This window comes from Cygnus olor, chromosome 2, assembly GCF_009769625.2.
Source record: "Cygnus olor isolate bCygOlo1 chromosome 2, bCygOlo1.pri.v2, whole genome shotgun sequence".
NCBI lineage: Eukaryota > Metazoa > Chordata > Aves > Anseriformes > Anatidae > Cygnus > Cygnus olor.
In genome coordinates, this window is record NC_049170.1 from 81,908,978 (window position 1) to 81,921,504 (window position 12,527).

General features: G+C 36.2%; 1 protein-coding gene across 3 annotated transcripts in view; it reads left to right on the top strand.

Moving 5' to 3' along the window:
• Positions 1–12,527, top strand: part of EXOC2 (exocyst complex component 2) — a 130,481-nt gene that overhangs the window by 53,788 nt on the left and 64,166 nt on the right. For 2 of the 3 annotated variants that reach the window (XM_040548005.1, XM_040548007.1), the window contains one exon: positions 10,877–11,002. The exons of the other annotated variant lie outside the window; for it this stretch is intronic. In XM_040548005.1, the coding sequence (XP_040403939.1) occupies positions 10,877–11,002 (126 nt within the window). The remainder of the gene's footprint in view (positions 1–10,876; positions 11,003–12,527) is intronic. 3 annotated transcript variants of the gene reach the window in all.

A 12,527-nucleotide genomic window follows, 5' to 3' on the forward strand; every position in this document is an offset into this window, starting at 1 on the left:
CAGTGTTACTCCTTGAAGAAATGCATCCTCATAGGTATTGCTTTCAGGTGTGGCAGCAACTTAGCTACTGGTAAACATAATCTATCACATCAGCATATTTTCAAAAGGGCGTAGGTGGGAAGCTATTGGCCTGTCTTTTCTAGTAAAATCTGAAAACTGTATTAGAAAATGACAAGTAGTGTCTTGTTTCTCAAGGAGTCTTAGCAGGATTGCTCATATTTCTGAAATGAGTAGGCATATTGGAATCTAGCTTCTCCTGGCTTATGGGTAGTGCGCATGTTTAGTGTTGCTGTGTGTGTATCCCAAACCAAGTAAGGTGTTTTCTTATGAGAAGGCACAAGAATTTTACTGAGTAAAAGCTGCTGCAGATAAGTGCTGTGAGGTTGCCGCAGGATGCTTGAATTTTCTTCTTTAGCAGAGGTTGCGGCAACAGGTATAGGGTTCACATGGTGCTTCACATATGACAGTAAGATTTAGCTGTAAGCATGCACAGACCATCTTTGTTCTACAACACGTTACTGAGTGCTATGGGATGAGTTGGAATGCCAGGTTGGTTTCTTGGCTTCTTGGTCAAAATTCAGAACATTTCCATAACCTCCCCATCTCCTGTCCTCCCCAGAAACCTGAGATACCCTATCTTGCAACATATCTCTCAAGGGCAACACCAGCTTGAAAAAAACAGCCGCCATTAATGATTCTAAGTTTCTTTTTCTCCTTTCCCTTGCAAAATGCCATCTCTCAGCTTCTTAGCAAGAAAAATAGGATCATAAAGACATTAAATGCTCGAGACTTTTTTGTTGTACTGGTCTGTATAATTTTGATATGCATGCTCCAGTAAAATATTGAAAATGAGCCTAAATTCCTTGGCTTGTCTTGAAAATCTCAACCTATGTGATGTTTTTCTTGCAACAATTCTGCTTACCTCAGCCTTAATATCAAAGGGACTTCTATGTTAACAGCTTTGTTTGGCTGACAGAAAGAGGAATTTACATAACTTGACTGCCCAGTAAATGCATGTATGAATAGTTAATATTTGCATGAAAAAAAAATGGTAATATATTATGACTTTCATTAAAAAGAGCTGATCTAATTTAAATAGCTTTCTTTTGTCTTTTACATGGTCCTTGTTGATATAGTCTTTGCACGGGCTGTAAAATACTCAAGTATTGATCCTGGTTGATGGAATTCCCCATTTAGTATCTAGTTGGGCAAAGGAAAGTTGCTAAACTTAGTTTCTCATTTCCATACATCTTTAATTTTAGCATACACCAGATGGGAGAAGGCAAAGAGAAAACTTGGAAGAATTGGTATTAACTGCCAAGCAGAACAGTGCTGATTGTGATCAGAGACATGGAATTTATTTTAATATACTTTCTTTGATGTATGCTTTTCTGACAGGGAAAGTGTGCTTTTTTCACTCAGATATCAAATTAGTTATACATGATTTTGAGAAATCAACTTGAAGTCAGAAATGTCATTTCTATGTTCATAGTTTCAAAGGGTATTTTTTTAAGAGAGAATATTAATAAATTTTCAAACTGGAGTTTGAAACATTCTTCCGGAAAAGATTTTGTGTATCAAGTGTTTGGAGGAAGAGGTAGGTCATAATGTTGATAGTCTCTTGAAAGTGCATTAGATGTTTTTCTAGGTTTCTCTTTTTAACAGAGATAATATATATTGTTTCTAGCAGATGGCATATGCTAGATTATACAAACAGAGATTACAATTCCACCTTGAATATACCAACAGTTTCTGGCTATTATTAGCTGTTTTTCTGCGGACCATGAATCTGTGGGTTCAAACTGACTGACTCAAAACTCTTCAGTGTAGTAAACTTAAACCTTTATAGCAGATTGTTTCTATTTATGCATTTGTGCACGTTTTATTTTTCAACTTTCAACTGAGTTTGTGCAAAAGTATTTTGCTGATGATTTAGTAGTTTTCAAAGCATGCTAGAGCTCTGAGTTGTTACATGTGATCAATTTTTTTACTACCTGAAATGGATTTGGAATTAGACAAAAAACTTTGCTTTTCTTATCTGGAAAAGTTTTTGGTAAAAACTCTACTGGCATTCCTGGACAGAAGGTTTGTAGCTAGTTGTCAGAAACCAAGCATTCTCAAATAATTCATTTGTGGGGCCATGATGCATTTGGGAAGAGAAGGTTAACATTGTAATTATTTCCTAAGCAAGCTAAAAAACCAAAGCTAAGTGAATTCTAAGGAGAACTTCCTACAAATTCAGTCATTAATGAAAAGCCAACGATGTACTCCCACTGGGACAAAACTGTACCATTTTTTTTTGCATAGTGCTAGGAGGATGACCCTTTAGTCATTACAGCTTAAAATATTTCTTTCTTTTATAGAAATAACATCTTCCCCTATCTTATTTGAGAGATCTTGGTGATGTATCATCTCATCCAGATGATCTGGACAAAGCTCCAATAGTGACAAGAAATAAATCTACTTTTCTGTGTCTCTTTCTGTGTTCTCTTTGGGTTCTTTGTCTTTGATTACCCTCATGTTAGTGGCTGTACTTTCAAGACTACCCTAAGCATAGTTGAAGAGTGGAGTTAACTAATGTACACGTTGAGGTGATTGAAAGTGCTATCACAAAACCACAAATTAGAGATATATTTAAGTATATATTTTTTTCTTTTTATATCTAAGTGTGAATTCTTCACACTCAGCAGCACTTCCATATGTAAAGTAAAACAAGAATAGAAGAGCCTCTTTGCTTGGCTATTATTAGAGATTAGCTCCTTTTTGTAAAAATACTCTGCAGTTTTATGTCCTAAGAACTGCAAAATATCACAGTATAGTACAAACTCTGATGCGGCTTGAAATATGTGGCAAATTTACAGTGCTGTAATAGTCTTGGAGTTCACTCTTGGACTGTGTTTCTGTGGTTAGCATAAGTTCTATGTGTTTCAAGTACTATCTGTTTTCAGTTAATCCTGCTTGTATTAATATTATTTCCAAAAATTGAAAGGTGTGTCAGGCTGTACTAAACTTTGGCAGATGATTTGGCAGTATGTCTTAAAGACTGTTAACTACCAACAGCGAATTATTCAATCAGATGTCTTCTTTGATTTAAATAGACAATTAGTAATTGTAAAACATACAGCAATCTTATCATTAGATATTTGGTTGTGTTCATTTCAAAGGGTGCAAGTAGAATTTGAATTTTGTAAAGTCCTGTGTAAAAACTCCTTTATGGCAGTGCTAGCATTTTGGAGAGAGTTTAATTTCCCTTGAGGAATATCTATGTATGTGTATTAACATACTGTTTCCTCTCAGTCTTAAACCCTACTGGTTTGCTGATCAGTCTCAAGTTATGTAGACTTCATTACATACTCCGATATGGCAGTTGTTACTTGCACAACTCTGCTTTCATCCTGGCTCTCTCTTATGCTGTATAACCATAACTGACCTTCTCATTTGTGAGGTAAGTAATGCAGGCAGAATCATAGAATCCTGGAATCATTTAAGTAGGAAAAGACCTCTAAGATCATCTAGTCCAACCTTTAACCTAGGACAGAAGATGAGAAACTGTTGAAATCCAAGCCCATATGTTGAAAGGAATGAGCGAATATGCATATATGACAGCAGATTAAAATTTCTTATGCTCTGACGTATGAGCAGCCAGGACAGAGAGAGACACTCAACAGCATAGTCAAAGTCATTGTGGAAGCATTAAGCAGTACAGGGGATGCCCAGATCACAAAACTTGAATGGTAGTGTCCTTTCATAAAGCCATCCTCCCACTTCTCTGATACTCAGAGTCTTTCATAAAAGATGCCCCTATGGACACGGGATCCATGTGCAGCTGCCTTGTGCTCTAGCTCTACGATGTAGCGATGCTTGGAAATAAACAGATTTATTAACTTTTTGTTTTCTATTTAATATCTGTCTTTTACTAATGGAATAGACATTTGTGCTCTTCTATTGTTTTTGAAACTTATTTTTTATAGTGATGAAGTAATTTTCTGAAGCACTGATAGATTCCATTTATAGTTCTGACTGCAAAATGCTATTGCTGCCCACTGGAAGGACCTAAAGTAGGTAAAGCTAGTTTGCTGCTGTTATTTAATATATAGATATGTGTTAGGGAGATAGAAATGTGTGAGACTAAGACAGGAAAAATATTTTTGATTACTGTGAATATAAAATTTAACATAGAAAAGCACTATGCTCAGTCAAAGTAGTATTTCTAAAATGTCTCATAAACAATACCTGAATGACAAGCTAGATTGTGCTGGTATTTTGTGCCTTGCATTGGGTAGTCTGAATTGATTCTTCTGAACTTTGAACTTACTGTTTGAAGAAGTCTAGAGGCTTTTGGACCTGCTTTCTGGATACTATGCCATTTCCTTTGATTAAAACTTTTATATATTTGTATTTTTTAACTTTACTTGATAATTCCCCTACTATTAGGACATAATTTTAGATTTTTAAGTATGGTTTCTGCTTCCCAGACTTGGAGTACAGGAAACGTGGGGGATATAGTGACGTAAAATGACATGAAAATAAATGTAAATAAATGAGGTTTAGTTTAAAATTTGCCTGTGGCACTGGGCAGGTAGCCAAAATGAATTAAGCAATGGGATTCTTAATGTAAGTATTGGGGAAAGAACCTATGGAGATTAAGGCTATTTTCTGTGTGGCCAATGGTTATTGCTTAGACTTTGAATTTGTTGGGCAGTTTTCATGATGCTATGAGCTAAAATGCACAGGGACTTTAGTCCAGTTATCTTAAAAGTGACTAAACATCTTCTAACAGGCCTTTTTGAGATATAAGTAATATTAGTACAAATAAGCTATCTGTTAATACCCTCTAGAAACTGAAATGGAAATGGAAAGTGTAAATGGAAACACTAACGAAGTGGTAGTATGATCTGGCTGCAAAATGTACAGCCTCTTAATGTTCCCAAGATGGAGACAGTTCTCGATACACAAGTATACTAGTTCAGTCACAGCAGTGTTTTTTGTTATTGTTTAAACTGCTGAAAAAATAGTCTTTGCAGCACTCAGAATATGGTGCAGATACCGTTTTAAAAAAAGTGAGGTTTTTTGTTTTTTTTTGTTGTTGTTGTAGTTTGTTTGTTTGTTTGTTTTGTGCCAGATTAACAGCAGCTGTGTGTAGCATGAAGGAGAGAGACAGTTACTTAGAACACATTGGTCTGTCTTCTGTGCCACACTGAGATTCTGTTCACCTTGCAGTGAAAGATCTATCTTTGTTAGATCAGACAGGCCAGCAAGCGTTGTGTCAAAAGGGCCTTTTCAATTTGTTATCCTAGCAGCTGGTTCTCTTCCATTGCCTTTGCTTACTGTACATCTGGAAGAAGACTTCTTGCAGCTGGGAACCATTTCACGTCTAAACCACATCCCCTGTCCGTAGCAGAAATACTCTTTTGACAGCAGTCGTCAAGCAAACCCTTAATGGGTTATTAATTGAAAAAAAAAAATTAATCAGTACAAAATTTGACACTGGATTTGTTTTCCTTTAACCACCTGTATCTGTAACTTTGCTGATGTTTAGATTTTTGTTGGGAAATGGAGGGGGCATTGTTCGAATAAAATTTTAAATAAGAATTCATCCCACAGACAGTAAATACCGTGATTAAAAAGAGGCACAGGTAGTATAAAATCAAAACTGAGAAGGACCGGTATTACTGAAGATAAAAGAAACTCTTCTCTGGCTAGAATTTTACCTCGGTGTCTTCCTGAGTCTTTTAAATCGCTATGCAGGATATTTAGTGGAAGTGGACTGATCTCAAAGTTGCTGAAGATCTCAGTGTCCGCTGGAGCTCACGCTAGTAAAATGACATCATTTTTGTTTATATGCTGAACTCGGAGTATTTGGCTTTTGCTTCAGTGTTTTTTGGCCTGCAGAACTGACAGTAAGGCTTACCCATAGATTGTGATGTGAAATACTTAGAACACCACTCAAAATAGTAGTAGGCCCAATTGCCTTTTTTGTGGTAAACCAAAAAAATCATTTCATTATACATTTAGGATAACAAAGACTAACCTTCAGTTAGGAGGGGGGAGGGGGGAATACATTTGAAAATGTATTCCAAAAATGTGCTTTCCCTAAAGTGCAGCAATTTTAATCTTTAGCACTCATCTCTTTGCTAGAAATACAACCCATTTTCGTGTTGATCTTTTAAAACTGTCAGATTCCAAATAAATGTTTATTTAATGTTAGAACAAAAAGAGTACTCAAGAAAAAGAATAAAATGCAATCATTCATTTGCCGAGCAGGTTAATTTTTAGGTAATTTCTTCTGCTTGCCTAATTTTTTTGCCCAGACAAATTGAAATTCTCTCTGCGGCGTCCTTGAAAGGAATCTTATCCTGGTCGTGTCAGTGCAGGCTCCAGGCACCGTGTGTTTGGTCAACAAGCAACAGTGGGTGGTCAGGCTGTAGCACAGGACAAGGGCCCGCTGTGCGCAGGAAAAAATGTTCAAAGGTGTTTAAGGGTGGTAAGGAAGTCTGCCGCCCTTCAGAGCGTCCGGAGGCTATAGATCAGCACTCCCTCGCCATTGTAGCCTGTGAGAAAATTCGCTGCGAGATATATAATGGATGAAAGAATACAGTAACTGTATTCACCTGGTTGCACATCTGTACAGTCTTTTTCTTTCCTAGTCATGCTCATATACATGCAGTGGTTATGCATTTAGTCTGTGTAATGAGTGGTGTTTGACTTGCCATGGGGGATCACACTGAAAAACTACTCAGCCCGAGGCTGGCCACTTGTAAATATTTTTTTTTTTTGTCACTGGGAAAAACACTGGCCATGCATTATCTCCAGGTCACTCTGTATCTTTTGCAAAAAGCCTTTTATAAAGCTTCAGCGAGACATTAACGCTGCAACAGGCTGACAGAGCCGCGGCCGAGGCCTGGTGGCAGCCGGGAGGCAAGGTGGGCCTGATGCCCGCCAGGAGCCTCGCTCTGCTAGGCAGCAAGGGGACGCAGCAAGAAGGGCTGTGGCACTAAGGATGGGTCTTGCACTCGGTTTTGTAATGGGTTTGAAATACGAACGTTGAGCTGCTTTTAAAGGCTTAAATCGTTGATCATGGAAAAATCGTATTTTAGGCAAATTTCACGCTAGTTGTCTTTTACACGGAGGCTGCAACATGCTGCGTGCCAAGAGCATGCAGACAATGACATGCACAAAGTCTGCGGTCAAAGTGTATGTACATCAGCCATAAATACTGTAGGCATATACGTGCCATGTAGCAACTCTAGTACTGACAAATTTGGAGAAAAGTGAAAACCCAAATAAAGTAAATGACCTCAAAAAGCATCGTGCTTGTATTGTATTTTATTAAAATCCTTATTCTGGTGATATCTTACTGCACTAGAACAGGGAGGTCTGAAAAAAGACACTGCACTGTTTGTATTTCACACAGTATCTGAATATCCTCAATTTTATTCTGCATACCTTTAAAATATATGTACAAAAAGTTGAAACCCAATAAAATCTTTTAAAAAGAAAAAATTAAAGCAATATTAAGGTCCTCAAAACTTATTTGATCTCATGATTTCACAGTTGTAAATGTAAGAAGGATTTAATTATACTTCTTGTACTTACTTGTCATGACGAGGTAGAAGAGGCGAATGTAGTACATTTATTTTTCCAGTGTTTCCTTGGTTAAATATACACTTGGCACTGTAGTCACTGACAGATATGTTCCCTGTAGATGCTGTATTTTGGGGGAAAAAAATACTTGTGTAACTTCAAAGATGCAGTATGTTTGTTAAAAAACGGATGTCTGCCAGGAATCTATTTTTTGTACCATTTGCTTATACAATATCTTAAAAACTGTTAGCATGGTAAAAAGTTAATTTCTTAAAAATTGAGATTCTTGCTATGCCATATTCAGGATCTAAGAATGTAGAAATCGTATACAAATCAGATAATGAATAAGCAGTAAATTATTATTTGGATAGTTTATTTAGGTTTATAAATATTAGTGTCTACAGTTCATACTAATATTAATTCATTGTATTACATTATGCTGCTAAAATTAAGCTCATGGCTCCAGAGAGGGAATGAATTAGGGTGGGAGAAAAATTGTTTGTTAAGTTTACTCCTTTTTTTCTTCTTTTTTTTTTCCTTTTTTTTTTTTTTTAAACACAAGATATATGCATTAGTGTGCAGTCTTCAAGCGCTATCTTCTGGTCGGCTGCAAGCAAGATCAGCATTGCTAATGTAATCCAGATGTTTATTAGTCCTGAGGGTATATGTGCTGTTGTAGTTCCCTGCTGCTGTGTTATACTTGCTTGTAATGCTAGACAACCAATTAAGAAATTAGTTCATGTTAAACTTTCTTTTCCTGGTACGGCTGCAAACTGATGATGTGGTTTTTCTGGTGGAACAAGAGAGTATTCTTTACGTGTTTTCTGTTACCGGTGAATATATAAACCATTTGGGCGACGTGGGGTTAGTATATCATCAGCAATACAGAATTTTTAGCTTTTCAGCTACCTCAGGCAAATGGCTTTAATTGAACTAATTCACATTAAGATGTTTTGGTAAGTGTGTCTGTTTTTCTTAATTCTGAGGTTTAATTGGCACTGTCATTTTTAGATACCATCTGTTTACAAGAAATTCCCCGTATTAACAAGGTGCTTGAAGGGTGAGAGCATAAATCCTACATGAAGACATCAAAGAGGGAAATTTTGGTGTATCATGACTTTTTTGTAAATGTAGTTTTTGTGGAAATAGCATTGCTGCTTTTTATTTTTACGTATGAAATATATATGCTTTTTAACTAGCAATACCTTTGACAGTTCTGATTTATACTTCTGGGCATGTCTTTATTTTCAACCAAATAAAAGGCAGATATGAATCTCAGAGACAAATTTTTATGGAAACCAAGGAACTATGTGAGACGCTTAAAAGTTCTTAAAATCTTTTATACAATATTCTTTTTATTTTGGGTAGAATCTCTGTAAGGTACCAAATGCATCTTGCATCTTTTTTTTTTTAATCAAGAAAAGAAATTGTTTTACTTTTTTCTGGACAGTTGCTGGAATGTTTTCACACAAGTTAATTATTGCAAATTTACAACATTTAAGATACGTTTTAGAAGTTACAGGTATTTGAATCCTAAATGCAGAAGATACGTGACCTTACACAGATCTCTGTTGTATGGGCAGTTGCATAGTACATGTTCATAATTAACTATTTGCAGCATCCATACCTACTCTAAAAACTTCCGATAGCTTTGTTTTTTTCCTTCCTCGTATTTTTAGTTAATTCAGAGGGAAAAGTCTTTTCCCAAATCAACTTATAGTAGAAATTGACTGTGGTGCTACTTGCCCATTGCAGCAGATTCTGTATAGCTGAAAATTCATTAATTTTCAAGGTGTGATAAATATAAGCCAGTTTTAATAAGTGGTGCAGAAGTTGAATAGTCAACATATTCACAATGCAGGTCAAACATAGTCAATTAACACAGTGTATCCATTGCAGTTTTTAAGTATGTAGCAAATAGATCTATTTACTTAGGTTTTTTATAGTGTGAATGGTAATAACATGAAGCAGGGAACTGACGACAGCTCTGTAATGACAGTGCCTCCTTGAGGCCGCAGGAAATCTGTTTAAAAGCCATTAAAAATTATGGGAGGAAAAATTATTTTCAAAAAGAACCAAAAACCAATACTGTCACCTATTGGTAGTTTGCAGTGATTTTCACAGTGTTTAATATTGTTCTTTAAATCCCGGCCATTGAAGTAAAGTGACTAGGTGTATCTTTATTACAACACTGGTCTGGCAGAAACATAAATTCAGAAGAAACGTACTTCAAGTCCTTTTTATTTTGTGTTATTCTTGTTCCTGTATGTAGTCACGTTAGAGTTAGTGCTCTTACTGTGTGGCTTTCCTGTTACTTTAAGTGAATGCAGGTATTGATGGAAAAGATCAAGCAATATAAACTCAAACTCCGAGATTCTCACTACAAAATTCCTTATGAATTGTGATTAATTCAAGTTCAGCTGTGTTACAGCTCACTTGTCCACTGCTGATATCCTTTCTGGTGGTTACTTTCAGAAATATATCTGTAAAGTGAGATGCATAGACCATCAATGTAGACTTTAAGAGAAATACCAGCAGCGCTTTAGTATATTTAAAAATAAAAATAAAAACTCGTCATGGTCTTCTCATTATGAAATTGTTTTCGAGAACATTTATTAGACTCCAAGTATACACCTCCACCAAGTTAGATCATTGCTTAGGGCTTGCTTATAGTGATCTACATATGGACAAACACTCAAAGAAAATATAATTAATTTGAAAACAGTAACTGGTTCTTTGCAAAATATGTTCTGTGTTTGGAACCATGTGTACATAGGGGGTGATTTATAGATGTGCACAGGAATACGGAGCAATTAGTTCATTGCTTCATGATGGGTGGATTCTTACTACCTGAATTCTGTGTAGGTCAAGCATCTAAGAAGTAGTGGAATACTCTGCCCTTTACTGCTTCAGTTGGAGACACAAGAAGCCTTTGCGGTTGAAAAGTATTTTCAGTCATATGCCAGTGTGTGTCACGTCGTTAATGGCATAAATATATTTATCCATGGCTTTCAAGCGACTAATTGTAGGGCCTTAATTGTAAAAGCTGAGACATACAGACCAAAGAACATTTCTCATGTGATAAGTGGTTTTGGCTTTGCTGTGGGAGTCAATAGCAGCGTTTTTGAATAGCATTTGTGTGGATGAACAGTCTAAATAAGCAAGATTAAGAATGTTTTTGATAGATAACTTTAGTCTTGTATCACTTCCAAACTAAATCTGAATCCATATGCATTTTCATGTCAATTGATGTGCAAAGTCATTATTTCTACTCTTTTTTCCCCCTCCATAGGCACCTCATTGATCCACAGTCCCATGTTAGACCTGGACAGTGATGTGCGTCCATCTCCAATTGGCCACCTCAGTCAAACTGCTTCATTGAAAAGAGGCAGCAGTTTTCAGTCTGGCCGTGATGATGGTAGGCATCTGTTTTGTTTGGAAACACAAATCTGTAATTCCCTATATCCAGTGTGCTGCACAGTCAGAAAAACAAACAGAAACCTAGATTCTGTGTGTTTATTGTTTTGGTTTGTTGGTAGACAGCAAATCTCTCCAGTCACCATTACTAACATTACGTGCTGCTATAGATTATCTTAGATCTCTGTGAAGACAAAGTCTTAGAGGTGAATTTCGAAACTTCACTCCAAATGTTTTTTTTTTTTTTTTTTTTTTTTTTTAATGTTAGGAACTGCGTTCTTTCTTCTTGTGTGTTACCGTTGCTTACCAAGGGGGTCTTCTGTTTCTTGTGGGTTTTTTTGTTTGTTTGTTTGTTTGCCTTTTTCCCAGAAGTAAAAAGCAGTTCATAACTAAAATCTTCATAAATTTTTTTCACAGTATCAGATTTTTTTTCCCCCTTTACATAACCACCTACTTTCCCATTGCTGTTGTTACATCTTTTGTGTGCGTTTAAGACAGATCTTGTATTTGCTTCTCCTGTGACTTCACATACCCAGTTCTGGGTCCCTTATTTTCTGAACCTAGAAAGGGAAACAAAAGTGTATGACTTAGCTTGAGCAGTGTGTCCACAACCAACAGAGCCCTTGTGTGTCAAGAGTGTCTTCAGTGCACCTTGTCCAAACAACAGGAGTCTTTTAATAGTGAAATCACAGGAGTCAGAAAACATGCATTTCAGAGGAGAGGTCATTTCTTACCAAGCTGCTTGAAACTTTGAAGCATAAGTTTTGACATAAATGCTTTAATAGTTTTATTTCAGAAAGTTCAGCATTCACACCAGTTGGGGGTGTGATATTTTGTTTTGTTTAGTTCTTGAAGCTATGCAGAAAGTAATTTTTTATGAAGAACTTTCTGGCTTTGTTCTGCTTTGATGTTGCTCTTCTCCCAACTCTGTGGGCTTACTTGAAAAAACATCTATAAATATCTGATCTTTTTGAGCACAAAGAAGAATGAAGGGAATCTCTCAAGAACATAGTGAAGAATGATGAAAGAATTGTACATTCTTGTGCTGCCACAGTGTAACTTTACAAGTGAGAAAATTAAATTACTTCATGATTTGAAACTAAATGTTTATCTTTCAAAATATACGTGTATACTGAGTAATTACATTACTGTATTGCTGTTAACCTTGTCCTTTCTCAGCCCAAAGCCTGGTATTTACAGAGCAAAACAGTGAATTGCTGATTGTTCTGTGCCACCATTAATACAAGCTCTTGGTTTCTGCGTAGTACTTGCATGTTTTGAAGTGGTTTCTGCAACATTACCAATACACATGCCAGACAATGTAGCAAAGCAGCGTAGTCAATCCAGTTTCTTTTTTTTTCTTTGTTTAAATTCTTTAGCATTTCTCTCAACTTAAATAGTTACATTTAGTGAAGGCAATTTCAGTTTGATTGATATTTGGCTTCGGATTCTTAGTTATGGAACCCTAACCTTTTACAACCTGGAAAAGACATGTCTTCAGCAAGTTTTTCAAATTCTGTAACCAG